Source organism: Chiloscyllium punctatum, chromosome 38 (assembly GCF_047496795.1).
Source record: "Chiloscyllium punctatum isolate Juve2018m chromosome 38, sChiPun1.3, whole genome shotgun sequence".
Classification (NCBI taxonomy): domain Eukaryota; kingdom Metazoa; phylum Chordata; class Chondrichthyes; order Orectolobiformes; family Hemiscylliidae; genus Chiloscyllium; species Chiloscyllium punctatum.
Window position 1 is genome coordinate 3819040 of NC_092776.1, and position 22298 is coordinate 3841337.

The 22298-nt window shown below is 42.4% G+C and overlaps 1 protein-coding gene across 3 annotated transcripts in view; it reads right to left on the reverse strand.

The window, feature by feature from the left end:
- Positions 1 to 490: 490 nt before the first annotated feature.
- LOC140463298 (VPS10 domain-containing receptor SorCS1-like) overlaps positions 491 to 22298 on the reverse strand; it is a 1204408-nt gene continuing 1182600 nt past the window's right edge. For 2 of the 3 annotated variants that reach the window (XM_072557066.1, XM_072557064.1), the window contains one exon: positions 491 to 3208. In XM_072557066.1, the coding sequence (XP_072413167.1) occupies positions 3187 to 3208 (22 nt within the window). In that variant the 3' untranslated portion in view covers positions 491 to 3186. Of the gene's footprint in view, positions 3209 to 21474; positions 21543 to 22298 lie in introns of all 3 variants that reach the window. The other variant, XM_072557065.1, reaches the window with a different exon arrangement.

The window sequence follows — 22298 nt, forward strand, 5'->3', positions numbered from 1 at the left end:
ATACTATCCTGCATAAGCAGCAAGCACCCTCATTTTAAATTAAAATAGAGGGTTTCCCTGACTTTTCTTTAAAGCATTGAGAAAGATCACTGTGAGGAAAAAACACAGTCTTAGCTAACAGCTATCCAAACCTTGAATGTCTGAATTGACTTACGAGTTGAAGAATTGGGTCAAGTTCTACATTTTCACTTTTGCTAGAGGATACACAGGTCGAATGTAAGCCTTCTCTTTACTTGTGCTGACTGACCTACCACATCGCTTGAACATATCTTGGTACAGCTTCATTAGACACCTGAAACCAGAAGTCCAAGAACAGAAACTGCTGGAAAAGCTCAGCAGGTCTGGCAGCACCTGTGAAAAAAAATCAGAGTTAGCGTTTCAGGCCTGGTGGCCCTTGCTTCGAACAGTTCTGAGGAAGGGTCACTGGACCCAAAATGTTAACTCTGATGTTTCTTCACAGATGCTGCCAGAGCTGCTGAGCTTTTCCAGAAATTTCCATTTTTGTTTCTGAATTACAGCAGTTCTTTCAGCTTTTAAACCTAGCTGTGAGTGGAAACAATTCAATGCCTGCAGTAAGTTTTGTTTTGAGATACCAGAGCACTTTGAGATACCAGACCATTCCATGTGGTGTCTTCTTGGTCAGAAGAAATGGTTACAAGAAATAAAGCTGATCATTTCAGATTCTGAAGGGAATCGATGAGGTAGAAACAGGGAGGCTGTTTCCACTGGGGGGTGAAACTGAACTAGGGGCAAAGCCTCAGAATAAGGGGGAGCAGGTTTAGGACTGAGCTGAGGAGGAATATTTCACCCAGAGGGTTGTGAATGTGTGGAATTCTCTGCCCAGGGAAGTGGTTGATGCTATCTCGCTGAATGTTTTTAAGGCAGAGATAGATTTTTGAGCAATGAAGGAGCTACAGTAAGGGTTGGTGGAGCTGAGGCCATGAAAAGATCAGCCATGATCCTATTGAATGGTGGAGCAGGCTCGAGGGGACAGACGGCCTACTCCTGATCCTGGTTCTTCTGTAATTCCATTTCTGATCCTCTCAGAAACTGACATAGGAATCTGCCAATGATAATGTCACGTGTTCCACTAACAACCCAGTTCTTATAATTAGCTTGCCAATTAGTTTCCTTTTGATAAGTTAATGCTAGTTTATTTTACTGTTGCCTATTACTCTGTGGGATACTCAGGTATGAAAGCTAAACGTGATCTGAATTTCTTTTAGATGGTGCTAATCATCACAGGAATTGAGCTTTGACAAAGGGTCAGTTAGACTCGAAACGTCTGCTCTTTTCTCTCCTTACAGATGCTGCCAGACATGCTGAGATTTTCCAGCATTTTCTCTTTTGATCACAGGAATTATTGCCTCCACTGAAATAGCAGATGAGGAGAATGTCAGAGTGAGGCTTTAAATGCTTACTCCAATGTCCCGTGTCTTTAAATGCTTACTCCAATGTCCCGTGTCTGAATTTCAAAACCCAGATTGGCTTCATAGTGGTTCCCATTTCTAAACTAGCATCTACGCTATAATTACAATTTAATGTTCAAACATGTAGTAAAAAATTAAGGCTAAAATAGATAGATTCTTGATCCAAAGGGGAGTCAAGCATTATGGGTAAAGGGCAGGAAAGTGGACGTGAGGAATGTCTGATCAGCCATGATTGTACTGAATAGTGGAACAGGTTTGAGGGGCCAAATGGCCTACTCCTGTTTCTATTTCTTATGGCCTTAAGCATTTGGCTCCAACTTCTGACAATTAAAGTATTACTGCTGTATTTTAAAGATTGTTATTTTCTGACTCAAATTTCAAAGAAACATATCCTGCTGAATCATGACAGCTGAACTAGTAAACCCAAGTTTTGTACATCTCTATCATCTCAGTTGTTATTAAAAAAAGAGTCTAATTCTGTGAACTGATCTATAATGTAACCAATACTTTCTAACAATACAATATGCAACTGGAACAAGAAAACCAAGCACACCAATGGTGTACAGTCGGTGCAGTTTCTTGCTAGCATGCAGCATATTACAGTACGCTCTGATTAAAAGGTAATACTTTATTGAGGAGTGTTGTCATTCAGATGTGTTGGTGTGTTGTGTTCACCCAACACAGCGAGGGTATGCACCTGGCAGATTCAGAGTGCAGTCAGGAAAGTTGTTGAGTTGGGAATGAGCTGGGACCGTGCCAGGGATTACAGAGAAAGTATCTGGGAGCTGACCACAAAGTGTTGGTGATTGAAGCAGCCAGTACCTGGTTGAGATCGGTATGTCAGTAATTAAAGGACCGACATCCGACAGTCAGCAACTTATGTTGTCAATTGAATCAGGCAGTATTTACAAATGGGAGGACCAGGTACTGTCAGTGTGACTCACTTCATAAGCCTGTAATTTGCATGATGCTTTGGATTTTTCTTTCGTGAGGGTGAAGAAGGGAGTTGGAGACTATATTAATGATTAGGAAACATCAAAGAACCATACAACATGGGAGGAGATTGTTCTGCCCATCATGCTGTTTGTTAGAGTTATCCAATTAGTCCTCCCTCCTGATCATTCCCTCCAGCCCTGCATTATTTTATCTTCTCAAATAATTTAATTCTAACTCCCCACTGAAAGTTAACGAAGTTAACTTATTGAAGTTAAACCCAGCACTCCTTCAGGCAGTGCATTCTGGACCTAGCGTAGCTTTCTGAGTGAAATGAAAGTGGTTCTTTTGGCCAATGACCTACAACCCATGCTTACTGCCCTCCCTGCAGTTTGTCTTTTGTACTCGAGCAAGACTCTTCAGGGGATCAAGCTCAGGGATTGGCAACGTACTCTCCATAAATCGCCAAGGAGATAGCGAGAATGTATTCTGTCCAATAGTGTACCTTTCACAAGTACATGTGCTCTTTTGTGTCACTATATTACCTCTTACATTGAATGTACTGTACATATTTTGTAGGACCTAACCACCACATTCTCTTGTTCAATTTACAATAATTTTTTTCTTTTTTTTTGTTAAAGGAATAGAAAAGAGATTTTTTTATCCAAATAGTTACAATAAGCAATCTGTGTCATTACCATCCACATGCACAGTTTTAAAGCTAAAACCTTGTGTGTTGTAGGATAGAAAAGTCGAACTCCAATGTGGATTCAGCAGGTCCCAGTGTTAAACATAGCTTGGAATCTCTTTTGTGCTCTCGCTTTCAGTGACTGTTGGATTGTTTCCTGTAATATCAAAAAAAGAGTTTAAACAAAGGTTAGAGCACAGTTTAATGTTTGTAATTTGAGATTGCACCTAAGTTTGCTGATTATGACAAGATGGGGGATAGCACTCAAGAATGGATGCTTTGGCCAATTTTTATCCCCAGTGTTTGGTCGTCTGTAACCTGTCCCTCACTAAGACTCCTACACCCATCACCATTGCTCTTCCTCGTCTGCATTGATTCCTGTCTCTCAATTCTTCCAATTTTAAAACCTCATCTTTTCATTTCATACCTCGCAATGTCTCACCCGTTTTCCCTTGATTCCTCATTCACTCCTAATCCATCCTTAGATTCTCCGGTTTTTCAAGTCCAACTACTGCTGTGAACTGCTGCCATTTACCCTGTCAGCAGTGGTGCTGTCTTCAATAACCTAGGCCCAAACTTCTGCATTAATTCCATCAAACCTCCTTTCCTTTGGAAATGAATAAGAAATGCCACTTCTAGTGAAGATTTTGATGACCTCTACCTTTCCTTCCTTAGTGACAATTCTTTTCCTGCATTAAAGATACTCTGGCATTTGTATCATAATCACGCAAAACCAAATCAGTTGTCACATCCAACAGTTGTACGAGTAGAGATTCCTTCAGCCTATTTCATCTTAACTCCAAACACACGCCCATACCTATGGCATCTTCACCTCACTTTTTAAAACCAACTGAATGAGACTATTAGGCGCGAATGTGTGCCAAGATCTTGTCAGCTTTTATGCCATGCTTTTGAAAGTAGATGAATTCATTCAATATCAGAGCTTGACAAGTGACAATGAGAGGATACTATATTCCCATTAGTCTGGACTGGATTCGAATCCACTTCTGCAGGTGTTGATCCATGACTTTGGGTTTCATACATTGAGAAGTGGACAATATTTTGTCTTCCATTTTGTTTTTGTGGATGTTACATATTTAACATTGGCTTAATTGAGAAGCAAGAGTTACTCCAGCACAGTGCAGACAGAGTGAGACATTAAACTGAGGTCTCAGCTGCCCTCCATTGCTCTATTTCAGAGATGTTCTGGGGAGTCATCCACACCAGCATTGATTCTTCAGTCAGCACCAGGCACCATGTATTTAATTGATTATGAATGTGGTTACTGTCTGTGAGATGTCACTGCACATAAATTGGCTCCCATGTTTTCTTGTATTACAATAGCAAGTCCACATTGAAAGTATTTAATTGGAACATCCTGATGCACAACATAAATGCAAGAATCTCCTTTCTCCTGGTGTTTTTACTTTGATAGATTGATCCATATGGCGTCTCCAGGTACTACGTATCTCATCAATGCTGATTGACTGCTAAGGCATTTAATTTGAACAAGCAAGAGTTACTGAGTTTTTCTTCAATGATTAAATCATAATTACATCCAGAAGAAATATAAAAGCATATTTTAAAAGTAGCTGTTGAGATTATTGACAGCTCAACTGGGAAAATCTGGCACTTCATTTATTTTGGTCAATGTTGAAATAGCTGTGTCGCTAAAAAACACTTAACCAATCACACACATCAAATGCATTTAAGAGCAGGAGTTCCCTGTGAGTTATTGTACTTCTGTAGTTTTATGGCTGATAATTGTGCCATAAAACTGTGAAATCAGGAGTAGAAATGATCAGAATTAATTTAATAACAACACACAATGAGGCAAAACCCATCGCATTTTAAGCACTATTCTGGAGAACTATTTTTGGGAAGAACAGTAGGTTAACCAATCACCAGGAAATTGAAATACCTGGAATTTGCTTGACTAGTTTACCCATTTTGATTGACATGGATATTTAAATAAGTACATGAATAATGTTTTGGAGGGATATGGGCCAAGCACAGGTAGGTAGGACTCGTTCAATTTGGGGTTATGGTCAGCATGGACTGATTGGACCAAAGAGTCCGTTTTCATGCTGTATGACACTGACTCTATGAAAGTCAGGGTCTAGATGACCAAAGATTGGTAACCTCCCAAAGCTGTGTATTTTGTAATTCAGAAATTTCCAGAGATTCGGGCTGGGTTCTATGGGACACTTCACTGCGGGTAGTTTGATAAATATTAATAAATATCCAAAGAAGCTATAATTGCGAGGAAAGTTAAAGTGAAACAATTGGAGCATTGAGAAAAAATAAATTTAGTGCAGCAAATGAGCCCTGGAGTGATTAGAAACTGTTTTACATTTGTTTTAATATTTCAGAAGGGTCGGCAAAGCTTATTGAAGCATTGAGTGGTGCAAGTACTGAATGGCAGCTGATAGGAAATGTAGCGACTGAGAAAAGAACATGTCAATCAATCAATCCCTTTGCATGCTCAAGCCTCAGTCAGCTTGCTGTCTATATAAAAGACAAAAGAAATATATTAGCAGAAATCATGCATGACTTTTAAACAGTTCAAGAAACCTCTCGACTGAAAACAAACTCTCTCCAATTCTACTTTGTGATGGATTAACATGAAGGAGTAAACTTGCATTCCATTTCTAACGTGTATTCTTGTTTGAACCTTTTAAGAATCTCCTCAGGATGGGGGTTTGCCATGTTAAAGTTACATATAAATGCAAGTTGTTGTTGTGCTTCTTACGCAGGCCAATGGGGATTAGTCTGGAACACAGTAAGATCCCATTGGAGAGTACACGCTCAAAGAAAGAATAATGAAATAGATCCCAGACGTTCCATTTGTTCACTAAGTTTTAAACTTTAAGCTTGATCTTCATTTAATTCTTTGATTTGCTCCCATCATTGATGCTAAATCATTTGCCCTCTACTCTCATTTCATCATCTCCAGACAAGATGATTGGGAACAACACTTGTATAAATCTGATACCTCTGTGCAAATGGCCACTAAAGATCAGGTACAGGCGCTCATTAACTGACCCTAGGGCTTTCGCCCTTGCCAATTTGGGAATGCCACTTATTCCCATATTCTCCAAAATGATGGAGCATTGAGGATTAGTGATTTACCATGTGAGGACCTGCTCATTCACACTCTACTATATTTGTTTGTAACCTATCATAACTTGCTGTTATATTAGTGACCCAGAGCCTTATTATTGCAGGCCACTGACATCACACTCAGGCACTGCAACTGTGGCTAACTCCAACCTTTCAAACCTCCTGTTTTAGCTTTGAATCAAACCTATAGGATCATGACTGGGAGAGTACAGCTATAATGCAGATTAAGCAACAGCATGGGTGTCCCTGTTATTTGAGACAATGATATAGTTCTAAGACACTTGGGAAAACACTGCACATCACTGACTGCTGTGTACTGTGCCTGGCTGTTCCTACTTTTTAAAACTTTGATTAAAATCTTTAACAACATTCTACTGGAATCTCTGAGAACCACTTGCTACTGACATCAAACCAGTCTTGACCTTACATTCAAAATGTTTGCTTCCTTAGAACTGCAGTGCTAGGAATAAAAGGTGAGACTCATTGTTCTACCAATTAAGGGCAACTTGTGTATTAGCATGCCTAAGTGTTCCCATTAATGTTGATTGCTTTCGGATACTTTTGTCGTCCTGACTTGTTATGCTTGGAGACTTGTGATTTGTATAATGGATGACTGGGAGTATAGTAATTGCTGTACAATGCTCAAGGGATTTGGCAGATGTGAGAGTGAAGACTGATGGCAGCCTTTGTAGAGATGGGCAGCACACAGTATGCAGTCCCATTGAAAGATTCATCAACCATAACGGTGATAGGCAGGAGATATGGAGGCTCACCCTGCTGTTGTCAGCAGAGACCAGTCGTACTTATGAACCAGGAGTACTGTCATTTCAATTTGGAGAGATATGGGCCACACGCAGGCAAATGGGATTAGTTCAGTTGGAGAAACTTGGTCAGCATGGATGAGTTGGACCGAAGGCTCTGTTTCTGTGCTGTAAGATTTGATTAGCAAGTTTTCAGATGACACTAAGATTGGTGGAGTAGCAGAGAGTGAAGGGGACCGTCAGAGAATGCAGCAGAATATAAATAGATTGGAGAGTTGGGCAAGGTGATGTATTTTGGAAGATCCAATCCAAGAGCAAACTATACAGTAAATGGAAAAGCCCTGGGGAAAATTGATGTACAGAGAGATCAGGTGTTTGAGTCCATTGTACCCTGAAGGCAGCAATGCAGGTTGATAGAGTGTTCAAGAAGGCATACGGCATCCTTTTTTTCATCAAACGGGGTATTGAGTATAAGAGTTGGCAGGCCATATTACAAGTTACATAAGACTTTAGTTCAGCCACATTTGGAATACTGTGTACAGTTCTGGTCGCCACATTACCAGAAGGATGTGGATGCTCTGGGGAGGGTGCAGAGGAGGTTCATCAGGATGTTGCCTGGTATGGAGGGTGCTAGCTATGAAGACAGATTACTAGATCAGATCAGATTATTAGATCAGTGTGGAAACAGGCCCTTCGGCCCAACAAGTCCACACCGACCCGCCGAAGCGCACCCACCCAGACCCATTCCCCTACATTTACCCCTGCACCGAACACTACGGGCAATTTAGCATGGCCAATTCACCTAACCTGCACATTTTTGGACTGTGGGAGGAAACCGGAGCACCCGGAGGAAACCCACGCAGACACGGGGAGAATGTGCAAACACCACACAGTCAGTCGCCTGAGGCGGGAATTGAACCCGGGTCTCTGGCGCTGTGAGGCAGCAGTGCTAACCGAAGTTGAGTAGATTGGGATTATTTTCATTAGAAAGATGGAGGTTGAGGGGCGACCTGATGGAGGTCTACAAAATCACGAGAGGCATAGACAGGGTGGATAGCAAGAAGCTTTTTCCCCAGAGTGGGGGACTCAATTACTCGGGGTCATGAGTTCAATGTAAGAGGGGAAAGGTTTAAGGGAGATATACGTGGAAAGTTCTTTATGCAGAGGCTGGTGGGTAGAGGGTGGCTGCCAGTTGAGGTGGTAGAGGCGGGCACGATAGCATCATTTAAGATGTATCCAGATGGATACATGAGTGGGCAGGGGGCAGAGGGATACAGATCCTTAGAAAATAGGCGACAGGTTTAGGTAGAGGATCTGGATCAGTGCAGGCTTGGAGGGCCGAAGGGCCTGTTCCCGTGCTGTGAGGTTCTTTGTTCTTTGACACTTTGGTTGTGCCCTGGGAAATGCTCCGAGGTAGAGATTCTGGATTCAGGCTGATTTTGTCTTTTCGGTTCTGTTTTCAATGGTCAGATCTCACAGGACAGCAGGGTAGCTTCCAGCCTAGCCCATCAGTGTTAAACTCTCACCTGGGATATTTGAAACTAATCCCATTTCGCTAGTGCCACAGCCTGGACTATAAACCTGAGATATGGATATCTGAGCTTGGGGACAGTTCTTCCTTTTAATGAATTAGGGGAAGATCCCCTCGTCTGTATTTGCATTTTCTCTGGTGGCTGTCACCTGAACAGCCAACAAACAGTCTGAAAGAGGCTGCACCCTGTGGTGGTAGTATAGTATATCCTGAAAACATTTCTGCAGGATCTAACACTCAGTTATCACATAGAGAGGTTTCAACTGAGAAAAAGAGAATAAAAATTCTGTGCAGTAATGTTCCCTTTGAATATTTAGTGTTTTCATCACACATCTCTAAGGTAATCAATACAGGTATGTCAATGTCGAGTTTAAATTAAAATGGTTGAGAAGAATTGATGAGAGCCATTGAAATTCTACAGCATGGGAGAACCCATTCAGCCCTCATACCTGAGATTGTGTTTTCAAAAAGTCTTCTGATTAAGGTCATTCCCTGTTCTTTCCACATAGCTCATCAAAACTGTCTGTTTTTAAAACATTCGCTCAATTCCTTCTTGAAAGTTATCAAAAATGCACCAACCACCTGACCAGGCACTGAGTTCCAGACCATAATGATTTGTTGCTTTAAAAAAAATACTCTTTTCCCACACTCCCCTGTTTACTTGCCAATTATTTTGAAATGCTGTTTGTATACGAATGTCAGTTAAGCCCAATTTCTATTCTTCATTGTTTAATAGGATTTTAATAAATACTCAGGCTTGCACGACAGTTAAATATATTCATTAGTCACAGTCTCAAAAGGAGATCAGCATCAAGTGGAAAGTTGGAAGAGTTTGGGTGTGACCATGTGGAAACCAAGCTCCCTACTGATCACAGAGGATGCTGGAGAAACTCAGCAGGTTTGGCAGCATCTGTGCTGAGAGATAGAGTTAACATTTCAGGTCCCATGACTCTTTGAGGGGCATGGATAGGGTAAATAGGGAAGGTCTTTTCCCTGGGAAGGGGGAAGTCCAGAATTAAAGGGCATAGGTTTAGGGTGAGAAGGGTAAGATTTAAAGAGCAAATTTTTCACGCAGAGGGTGTTGCGTGTATGGAATGAGCTCCCAGAGGAAGTGGTGGAGGCTGGGACAATTACATTTAAAAGGTATCTGGGTGGGTACATGAATAGGAAGGGTTTAGAGGGATATGGGCCAAGTGCTGGCAAATGGGACTAGATTAGGTTGGGATATCTGATCGGCATGGATGAGTTGGACCAAAGGGTCTATTCCCATGCTGTACATATCTGTGACTCTATGACTGATTGTACCTCAGAAGGAAATTGGTATATATGTTGAAGGTGGGGTGAGGAAGGGAGGGGGAGGAGTAAACAATGTATGGAGGTAGAGCTCAAAGAGAGACAAAGGAGTGGGTAATAGTCAGAACTGTTAGTGACTGACAATGGATTGTCTTAGAGTCTTAGAGATGTACAGCATGGAAACAGACCCTTCGGTCCAACCCGTCCATGCTGACCAGATATCCCAACCCAATCTAGTCCCACCTGCCAGCACCCGGCCCATATCCCTCCAAACCCTTCCTATTCATATACCCATCCAAATGCCTGTTAAATGTTGCAATTGTACCAGCCTCCACCACATCCTCTGGCAGCTCATTCCATACACGTACCACCCACTGCGTGAAAAAGTTGCCCCTTAGGTCTCTTTTATATCTTTCCCCTCTCACCCTAAACCTATGCCCTCTAGTTCTGGACTCCCCGACCCCAGGGAAAAGACTTTGCCTGTTTATCCTATCCAAGCCCCTCATGATTTTGTCAACCTCGATAAGATTGTGTGGACAATGGTAGCAGCCCATGTGTTGACAAGTCTGGGATGTTGAACTCATTGAGTCCAGATGACTGCAGGGTTCCCAGGCAGAAAATGAGGTGCTGTTCTTCCAGCTGTTGCTAAGCTTTACTGGAGCACAGCAGCAGGCCTGAGGCAGGGATGTTGGCCAGGGAACACAGTGAAGGGACACAGTGGATTTCCAGCATCTGCAATTCTTTCCTTTTTTCCTACTGATCACACTATCCTTCTATCAAACTGATTTTACACTTGTAGAAAATTAAGACTATGATTTTGAAAAATGTTGCTTTAATTTTTGTTATGGCTGAAACACACTGAAAATCTGGGATAATCACTTTAAGATTACTGACAACAGGAAGTCACAGAGCTGTACAGATTGTGATTCTGGGTCAAGAGTGTGGTGCTGGAAAAGCACAGCAGGTCAGGCAGCATCTGAGGAGCAGGAACATTGACATTTCAGGCATAAGTCCTTCAACAGGAATCAACCTGACCAGCTGTGCTTTCCCAACAACACTCTCGACTCTGATCTCCAGCATCTGCAGTCCTCAGTTTGACCTCCAGATTGTGACTCTGTACAAGGACGGTCAAGTGTACTCAAGAGGAACAGGTTGTTACGAATAAAACACTGAGGAGAAAATCTGTCAAATGTGAGAGTAGCAGCCTCTACCCCTCATCCTAATCCCCACCACCCACTCTCACTAAGGTTAAACAGTAGATTAGATTCCCTACAGTGTGGAAACAGGCCCTTCAGCCCAACAAGTCCACACCACCCCTCCGAAGAGAAACCCATTCCCCTACCCTATATTTACCCTGACTAAAGCACCTATCACCATGGGCAATTTAGCATGGCCAACTCACCTAACCTGCACATCTTTGAATTGTGGGAGGAAACCGGAGCACCCGGAGAAAACCCGCACAGACACGAGGAGGATGTGCAAACTCCACATAGACAGGTGGGAATCAAACCCAGGACCGTGGGCCACTGTGCCACCCTAGTATCACTTGATACAATTTTTAAAAATTTATTGATAGGACTTCGACAACACTGACAAGACCAGGTCCTATTGACCACACCTAATTCTTCAGGGGACAGCTGAGAGTCTGGTGTCGCATTGAGGACAGCAGATTTATTTCTCCAAAGGGCATTAAAGAACCAGATGGATTTTTTTGTCTGACACTAGTCCCATCAACAGACTCTTAATTTCAGATTTTTATTGAATTCAAATTTTACCATCTGCTGTGGCAGGATTTGAATCTAGGACCCCACAACATTAGCTGGGAATGACAATCCAGCAATAATACCACCAGGCCAGCATCTCCCCTTCCATTAATTAGCTTACTGGGTTAGCAGAAAAACGCTTTAGTGACAATGGGAAAGAACATTGGCTAGTTAAGCTTTGCATTTGTGCAAACAGCAAAACTGGGGCACTGAATCTGGGTAAAATCAAGGACTGCAGATGCTGGAAACCAGAGTTTAGAGTGGTGCTGGAAAAGCACAGCAGGTCAGGCAGCATCCGAGGAGCAGGGAAATTGACGTTTCGGGCAAAAGCTCTTCATCAGGAATAGAGGTAGAGTGCCTGCAGGGTCACTGAATCTCACTGGCAATGCCTGTTGTCAGTGCAGTGCACACAAAATGCTTGTAAGAGCACTAGACTCAGCCATGAAACCTCCTCACTGCTGTTCATTAAGATCATTGCTGACCTCTAACCTCAAATCTACTTTCCCAACAATCTCCAAATCCCTTTTAGGGTCCAAATATTTATATATATGAGCCTTGAATACACTCAATGTGTGAGTGTCTGTATATACATACCTGGGATATAGAAATCCTAAAATTTCTAACCCGAAAATTTTTAACCCTTAGGGAAGAATTCTGTCCTCATCTGAATCTTACAGGATTAGTCCTGTACCTATGATTTCTAATTCTGAAATCTCCATCCTGGGTAAACACCTTGCAACATCTCCAGAACACAGTCCATCGTGTTACCTGGAGTCTCCATTTTAATTAAATAAATGTTTTATATCATGTGTAATCCTTACCTTGGTGTGTGCAATTCAGTTAAGTAATTCGCTAGCAAGGTTTTCAGCTAAAAAACCAAAGAAGTACATTTCTGGTCACAATCACCCGGAACAATGTGATGTCACATAATGTTCTCACACTTGTACACATATACACTTTAAGAGACTTTCACAAACTAAAGTTAACTCAATCACTAATTTCATATCTCTGGTCTGCCATGTAGCAGATCACAGTGGTTTCTTGAAGGCATTTGATGTTTTCAAGTTGAAATTAAGTGTTCACTGCAGTTGTGAGGCTTCTTGTAGTCTAATATCTAGAAGGTTGGTTCCCAGGGGAACTTAGAAACTGGGACAAGTTACACACTTTGGCTATTTGGTGATTTGAAGTTAGTTTCTGTGTCTAGTTCATAGACTGGCTGATGTATGATCGTTCCATTGGATCAGACAGCAGACAGACAACATAAACGTTTGTGTCTCACCATGTGGCTTTTCAGCCATTTCATGTCTTCCTTGTTGTGAGGTGTCCATGTTGATTCTCAATCCTGTATTATGGATTCACACTTCTGGAGGCTCACCCAATCTAGTCTGGTTGGGGGAAGACCCCACGCTGCAGTGGGAAATTGATGGAGGCTCTGGAGTTTTGATCTTTTTTGAAGCCTCAGAGCAGAGGGCCTTTTGTGTAAGCCAGTTCTTAAAGTGATGTGTGAATTCCCTGAATAACTGTAAATATCCCGATTTAATTAGGTGTTTGTCAGAGACAGAGGTCAGTAGTCCAAATATCAAAGACAGATGATTTCTTTGGCAGCTATCCAGACAACTTGTTTGTGTCCAAAGCTCACTGCAGTTATAAAAAAAACTATTGCTAGACATACCCATTGATCTTTGCTGTGATCTACTTTCACCTTTCTATTCCTGTGGCTTTGAGGATGAAGTATATTCTGTGCTTTATCTGGCTTTAACTAGCTTATATTAGAAATCCATTCCACGATGAGTATTGCTTTGTCTGAGATCAGAGATATTTGTCAGTACTATATGTGGAGGATTACAATGTTGAGGAAGTCAGCCACTCAGATGACCATCCAACTGTTCTGTAAAATCCGACACGGATTGATTCGGAACTCCAAATCTCTTTGGAGAAGAGGGAAAGAGATGTCAAGGATGAAGAACACATCCATAGAAATAACAGTGAAAACTTTTTAAGATACAATGAGATTACGGAAATCCTTCTTCTCCCTCAGGCAGAGGGAACATTAAATGACACCATTTGAACTGACAGACCTATGTGAGATTGACCAGGTCTCCTGATGGTTGCTTAAACATCCTCCTTGTTGGTAATACCATCCTGGGTGGGGACATCATGAAAAGACCCTATCGAGCAGACCCAGTAAGTACAACAAACAAGGTTCAATGTCAACTCTTTTTTCTGGACAGAAGGATGTACACAATATTGTGGGAATTTGTTACACATTGCCTAGAAACGTGTTTATGGGTTTTAAACGAATTTGGAAAATCTGTCATTTAGTATTTGCAGTTACCTGAACTGGCTAGTGCATAGCAATCATACTCAAGTGGGTGGCACGGTGGCACAGTGGTTAGTACTGCTGCCTCACAGCGCCAGAGACCCAGGTTCAATTCCCGCCTCAGGCGACTGACTGTGTGGAGTTTGCACATTCTCCCTGTGTCTGCGTGGGTTTCCTCCGGGTGCTCCGGTTTCCTCCCACAATCCAAAGATGTGCAGGTCAGGTGAATTGGCCATGCTAAATTGCCATAGTGTTAGGTAAGGGGTAAACGTAGGGGTATGGGTGGGTTACGCTTCGGCGGGGCGATGTGGACTTGTTGGGCCGAAGGGCCTGTAAGTAATCTAATCAAAGATATGAAATTTAACAGCAGAGCAGAATTTCCTTCTTGTTCTAATGAATCATGCTGTAATATTGCTTCTAATAGTTTTTAAATGTTCATAGTGTTGTCAACCTTTCTGTACAATAGGATCAGTTTTGTTTTTCACAGTTCCTATAGATGTTCAATTGATGAACAGGACTGATTGATAATTATCAATGAATGACATTCAGTTACTGAACCCATTACTGCACTTACAAGCCTTCTCTCAAGAACCACCTCTGTATTTTCATTTGATTTTTCATTGCTTACTCTTTGGGTATCAGAGTGGAAACCTTAGAGCCTGAGAAGTGCTCAAATCCGACTTCTCGGGTTGTGAGTCTGGTGGCAATATTCTTGATGTTTAAGTATCTAATCCAGGTGTTTTTTTGTTGTTTAGCTATACATCATTATGCTGCGTTGATGGCTTGGGATGGTCCCACAAGGTCAATGCTTACACCCTTTACTATCTGCAATACTCCTGTGAACAGCTATCTGTTTATTTGCTTCTAGCTCCCCCCACACCCATCCCCAGCCCTGACAAAGGGTTACATCTGAAACATCGACTTCTCCACCTCCTGATGCTTGCTGTGTTCTCCCAGCACCCTGCTTATCCACCCTTGGATTCCAGAATCTGCAGTTTTACTTGTTTCTAACCCTTCTTTTCATGGTAGTCCTGATAAAATAAAGTTATCAAGATAAGGAAATTGGAAGTCGCTTTTATGATTTTGGATTTAGCACTGGGGATGAACTGCATACGGAAGAAACTCGATATTGTGTATGTGATGTTGCGAGTTCATCTTGAGGGCCCTAGGACTGATGTGAACACACAGCTGCTCCTATGTAATGGGAATTGAGAAGGCTTGGGATTTCTAAAATGTATTTCACAAGCTCCAACCATCACAAAGTGCCTCAGTTATTGCTGTGCTCTGCCTGTTTATTAATGACTTAGATGAGGGAGTCGAAGGGTGGGTCAGTAAATTTGCAGATGATATGAAGATAGGTGGAGTTGTGGATAGTGAGGAGGGCATTTGTCGTTTGCAAAGGGACTTAGATATGAAGCAGAGCTGGGCTGAGGAGTGGCAGATGGAGTTCAACCCTGTCAAGTGTGAGGTTGTCCATTTTGGAAGAACAAATAAGAATGCGGAATACAGGGTTAATGGTAGGGTTCTTAGTAAGGTGGAGGAGCAGAGGGATCTTGGGGTCGATGTACATAGATCTTTGAAAGTTGCCACTCAGGTGGATAGAGTTTGTAAGAAGGCCTATGGAGTATTATCGTTCATTAGCAGAGGGATTGAATTCAAGAGTCGTGAAGTGATGTTGCAGCTGTACAGGATTTTGGTTAGGCCACAGTTGGAGTACTGTGTGCAGTTCTGGTCGCCTCACTTTAGGAAAGATGTGGAAGCTTTGGAGAGGGTGCAGAGAAGATTTACCAGGATGTTGCCTGGAATGGAGAATAGGTCATACGAGGATAGGTTGAGAGTTCTCGGCCTTTTCTCGTTGGAACGGCGAAGGATGAGGGGTGACTTGATAGAGGTTTATAAGATGATCAGGGGAATAGATAGAGTAAACAGTCAGAAATTTTTTCCCCGGGTACAACAGAGTGTTACAAGGGGACATAAATTTAAGGTGAAGGATGGAAGGCATAGTGGAGATGTCAGGGGTGGTTTCTTTACCCAGAGAGTGGTGGGGGCATGGAATGCACTGCCCGTGGGAGTGGTAGAGTCAGAATCATTGGTGACCTTTAAGTGGCATTTGGATAGGTACATGGATGGGTGCTTAATCTAGGTTAGAAGTTCGGCACAACATTGTGGGCCGAAGGGCCTGTTCTGTGCTGTATTGTTCTATGTTCTATGTTCTATGTTCTATGTTCTATCTCCATCCTCCTCCCTGATGTCTGGTGACTCTGAGATTGTTTGCACCATTGATGCTGTGATTGACTCATAGCTGAGCGTCTGACCACACGTCACTAAGACCGGCTGATTCCACACATGGAATGTCACCTGACTCTGCCCCTGCCTCCAGCCGTGCAAATCCTTACCTTTGACTTTGATATATATTAATTATTCTCATGAATTCCTAGCTGAGCTGCCACATACACTGCAGGGGCTGAAGATGGAGGCTTACCACCAATAAATGCGAACCCAACCAGCATTACCCAATCCCATCAAAGATTGAAGAAAAAAAAATTGACCTCCATAAATATACAGTCATAAAGATATACAGCATGGAAACAGACCCTTTGGTTCAACTCGTCCATACCATTCAGTTATCCTAAATCAATCCCGTCCCATTTACCAGCATTGGGCCTATGTCCCTTCAAACCCTTCCTATTCATATACCCATCCAAATGCCTCTTAAATGTTGCAATTGTATCAGCCTCCACCACTTCCTCTGGCAGCTCATTCCATACACTGTGTGAAAAAGTTGACCCTTAGGTCCCTTTTATATCTTTCCCCTCTCATCCAAAACCTATGCTCTCTAGTTTTGGACTCCCCCACCCCAGGGAAAAGACCTTGTCTATTTATCCTAATTATGTCCCTCATGATTTTATAAACATCTATAAGGTCACCCCTCAGCATCTGATGCTCCAGGAAAATATCCCCAGTCTCTCTGTGTAGCTCAACCCTCCAACATCCTTGAAATCTTTTCTGAACCCTTTAAAGTTTCACAACATCTTTCCGATAGGAAGGAGACTAGAATTGCACGCAATATTCCAACAGTGGCCTAACCATTGTCCTGTACAGCCGCAACATGACCTCCCAACTCCTGTACTCAGTACTCTGACCAATAAAGGAAAGCATACCAAATGCCTTCTTCACTATCCTATCTACCTGCGACTCCACTTTCAAGGAGCTATGAACCTACACTTCAAAGTCTCTTTGTTCAGCAACACTCCCTAGGACCTTACCATTAAGTGTATAAGTCCTGCCCTGATTTGCCTTTCCAAAATGCAGCTCCTCACATTTGTCTACATTAAACTCCATCTGGCACTCCTTGGCTCATTGGCCCATCTGATCAAGATCCTGTTGTACTCTGAGGTAATCTTCTCTGCTGGCCACTGCACCTCAGTTTTGGTGTCATCTGTAAACTTACTAACTATACCTCCTACGTTTACATCCAAATCATTCATATCAATTACAAAAAGCAGTGGACCCAGCACTGATCCTTGTGGCACACAGCTGGTCACAGGCCTCCAGTCTGAAAAACAATCCTCCACCTCCAACCTCTGTCTTCTACCGTCGAAGTTAAAAATCATACAACACCAGGTTATAGTCCAATAGGTTGATTTGGAATTACTAGCTTTCGAAGTGCTCCTATAACCTGGTGTTATGTGGTTTTTCACTTGGTTCACCTCTACATCATTTCTACCTTTGAGCCAGTTCTGTCTCCAAATGGCTCCTTCTCCCTGTATTCCATGAGATCCAACATTGCTAACTAGTCTCCGATGAGGAACCTTGTCTAATGCCTTACTGAAGTCCATATAGATCACATCTACCACTCTACCCTCATCAATCCTCTTTGTTGCTTCTTCAAAAAACTCAATCAAGTTTGTGAGACATGATTTCCCACGCACAAAGCCATGTTGACTATCCCGAATCAGTCCTTGCCTTTCCAAATACATGTACATCCTGTCCCTCAGGATTCCCTTTAACAACTTGCCCACCACCGAGGTCAGGCTCACTGGTCTATAGTTCCCTGGCTTGTACTTACCACGTTAGCACCACGTTAGCCAACCTCCAGTCTTCTGGCACCTCACCTGTGACTATCAATGATACAAATATCTCAGCAAGAGGCCCAGCAATCACTTCTCTAGCTTCCCACGGAGTTCTTGGGGTTCCCACGGAGTTCCTGATCAAGTCTGAGGGATTTAGCCACCTTTATGTGTGTTAAGATGTCTAGCACCTCCTCTCAGTAATTGGACATTTTTCAAGATGTTACTATTTATTTCCCCATGTTCTATTTCTTCTACGTCCTTCTCCACAGTAAACATTGATCCAAAATACCTGTTTATAATCTCCCCCGCCTCCTGTGGTTCCACACAGAGGCTGCCTTGCTGATCTTTAAGGGGTCCTATTCTCTCCCTAGTTACTCTTTTGTCCTTAATGCAGAATCCCTTTGGATTCTCATTAACCCTATTTGCTTTAGCATGTCCCATTTTTGCCCTCCTGAATTCCCTCTTAAGTATACTCCTGCTGCCTTTATACACTTCTAGGAATTCTAGGGATCTCTGCTTCTATTCTGAATACGTTTCCTTCTTTTTCTTGACCAAACCCTCAATTCCTCTCATCATTCAGCATTCTCTACACCTATGATGCTGGTTTATGTACTCTAGCTCACACCAAGTCTTGTTTGGTTACAATCTTTGAACTTATTAATTTGTATTGGTTCCTTGGAATGCCAACATTCAATTTTAAAATTCTTAAAGTAATAAATCGCACAACACTATTGGAAGCACTTGCTTTCAGAGCGACGCTCCTTCCTCAGGTGATGGTCCAGGACAACCAGCACTCTGAAAGCTAGTACTTCCAAATAAGCCTGTTGGACTACAATCTGGTGTTGTGTGAGTTTTAACATTGTCCACCCCAGTCTGACACTGGCACCTCCACATCATTTAAAATGCTCAACCTTGTTTACAAATCCTGCCATTGTTCTCCTATCTCTTACAGCCTAGAAACTCTCCAAAATGATTTATCTAGTTGTGAACATTGCCAGTTCAGCCAGTCCACCATAGATGACTGTACCTTTGGCTACAAAGCTGCTCCACTCTGGCATTCACCCCTAATCTCCTTGATTCCCATCTTGCCTTCTTTGTTCAAGGCTTTCCACAGACCTATATCGTTGACCAAGCATTAGAACTCTCCTACAAAGTGCTTTGAGATGTTTAGTAATTATCCAAATGCAATCTGCACTGTCACTTCAGGAAGCTCTCAAGGAATCATCTTTACTCTAACTCTTCTCCTTTACCTTCGCAACATTATCTAAAGTATTGTTTCCACCCAAACCTACCTCTCTGTCACCTCAACCACTGCTATGTTGATAGAATGCTTCTTCCAGATAAACAGAGAGAGGCAAAGCTATGATATTCAGCATCAGCCTCTCCTTCACAAACACTTAATTCTCCCAACTGACTAAAGTTCCTCTCCTGTCACCTTCCAGCCCCTGTAATATTTCTTGTGATATCCCTTTCTCCACCTATCTGCCCCTTGAAATGTGCATTCATAGCACAGTTGAAGCAAATCATTACAACCCTCATCCTAAAAGTTTCCAGAAACATCTCATTTGTGTTGATGAAATATCAACAGTAAAGTCCACTGCTAGAGATTGTATTGACCAACAATGGCATCTGCTCTCACCAAAGCTGTAGGCTATAACTGGCCTTAGTTGTGTTTAATTCGGGTTCCAGGTTTCTCCTTCCTGTTGAGTGTAACCTCCACTAGTTCTGCAACTCACTCAAAATGCTCCAATCCTCCTTCTGAGGACTTTTGTGTTCCCATTCTGACTTTTGCTTCACCATTGAATGAAATGCTTTTAGCCTGACCTCATTCTCTGAAGTTTCCTCCCATAAATCCTTTGCCTCTCCTTTCCTTTAAACCATCCTCAAAATCCACCAATCTTTTATCCCTCTATGAAGACAGTTGACTTCCTTAATGATGCTGTAACGAAGCTGAAAATGTGTTGCTGGAAAAGCGCAGCAGGTCAGGCAGCATCCAAGGAACAGGAGAATCGCGTTTCGGGCACTTTTCCAGCAACACATTTTCAGCTCTGATCTCCAGCCTCTACAGTCCTTACTTTTTCCTCGATGCTATAACGAAGCCAAGTTACTGTTGTAAAAATATGAACAGGAAATTGGCAGGAATTTTTACATCTAAAAGGACATGAAGATATAGGACTGTGCAAGTGGTTACTAAAACCACGTCCATTACAACAGTTAAAGGGTAAACTAAATGATTCTTAAATAAAAATCCACGGAGAGACCAAACAAAATGGGATTGCAGTGGCGAGCTGATGTGGAGAAAGAGTGTGGCTGAGCTGTGTTGTTTAGTTTCCCCATCATCAGTCTGTGTCACTTTCAGCATCTTTGTGACACGGTGAAGGGATACGAGCCAGCTTTGACATTTACAATCTCTAAAAATGTCATTCCATTCCTCTTTGGTTGTTTTTTTTTCTCTTGATGTCTAAGAATTCTCAGACCTGATGCTACAACAGTTGGGAAAGTCAAGCCAGGATTTTTAATCTCCCTTTGGAAAAATCTTTGAATCAACTTCAAAACCTGAGTCAGTATGAATATAATATTGAAGCTGATTGTAGTTTCTATTTCAAGGAACAAAAACTTGCATTTATATAGTGCCATTTATGACCTCAGAATGTCACAGAGTGCTGTCCTACCAAAGTTTGAGCTGTTTTATACTTCTGTATAACGTTGTGTGCAGCAAGGTCTCACAAACAGCAGTGTGTTCAGGACCATAATAATCTGTTTTGCTGATGTTGGTTGAGGGTTAAGTATTCATCCAGATATTGGCGGGAATGTTCCTTTCTCTTCTTCAACTGAGAGCCAGGAGATCAGTTACATCCACTGTTCAAGGCAAAGGGGACCTCAGTGTATTGCCGTCTGTAAGCTGGTTAATGATCATCCTTCACAATGAATAGCAGCCTGGGTTTTGTGGTTCATGTCCTTGGAATGGGGCTTAAACCCATGACAGTCTGACTCAGAGTGATACCCTGGGCAGGTAAATCATAACAATTCTGAAATGCCAATGGTGCAAAGAAACCAAACACTCTTAGGTTAGATCGTTTTAGAACTGGGCCAACATGATAAACATTCAGCATTGTTTGCAAATTATCTATATGAGGGCAGGTTGGCCCATATTGCTCTCAGCAACCTCAGGCAATCATCTCCCTTGAATCACTTGTAGCTGCAGGAGGCAGTTTCATTTCTACCAACACAGAGAAACAAAGACAAGTGTGCATTCTCTTGGTAGGAGGAGACACATTCTGGATTAGTGGAGCTGGAAGAGCACAGCAGTTCAGGCAGCATCCAAGGGGCTTCGAAACCTCAGATGCTGCCTGAACTGCTGTGCTCTTCCAGCACCACTAATCCAGAATCTGGTTTCCAGCATCTGCAGTCATCGTTTTTACCAGGAGGAGACACATGTCATTTTTAAACCAAAACGTTGTCTCTCGTGAGTCTGACAGCAACACTGTGCACATGAAGGAGAAAAATGAACTTTTACAAAACAAAATGAAGAGATACGGGGAATGGCTCCAGAACTCACCAGGTGTACGCAATGGCCACTCCTCCCTGGCGCTCCCTCCAACATGGTGAATAAGGCTGCTCAGAGCACTGCAAGATACAGTCACATTTCATTCCCTGCAGCTTTAGTTCAGCGTCAGAGCCAGTATTAACACAACAGTGTCACAAGGAAACTGCTGTGTCAGGCTTCTGGCAAAATCTAATAAAACCGGGCCTTTCATTTCTCAGTCCAACCTCACTTCAGTAAAATAATAAAAGATTGGAATTCAAAGTGAGGTGTTATCTCTATATTGCCTCAAAGGTTTTTGGTTTTAGTTTCCCTTTATGTAATTGTGCCACACAACAGCAGTCACTGTCAAGTCCTGATGTTTCAGTCATGGTTTTGGTTTCATTCAGAATGTTGGAGGCTGCAGGATGTGTTTCAGTGGAATCTCTACTGCACCACCTCCTCTGCCCCATCCCGATAAAAGACACTGTTAGTTTCTCCTATGTGTGTGTTGGTCAACTCATCTGCTACATTCAGGATGGAGACTAATATCTGATGAAGGATGTGGTGTATTCTAAGTAATCACAGATTGTCCACTCTAAACCTCAGTGTAACTAGTATATTCTCTCACCTGCACCCACCTATCACCATTTCAACTACCCACCCCTCTATTTATCTCTCAGCTCCCTTTCCTCCTCACATTCCTGATGAAAAGCTTATGCCTGAAACGTCGACTCTCCTTCTATTCCAATGCTGCCTGACCTGCTCTGCTTTTTCAGTGCCACTCTTTTTGACTCTATTGTCACATTTAACCAAGGAATCCATTCTGGCAAGAATCTGGTGTGAAAGGTCCCTGTTAC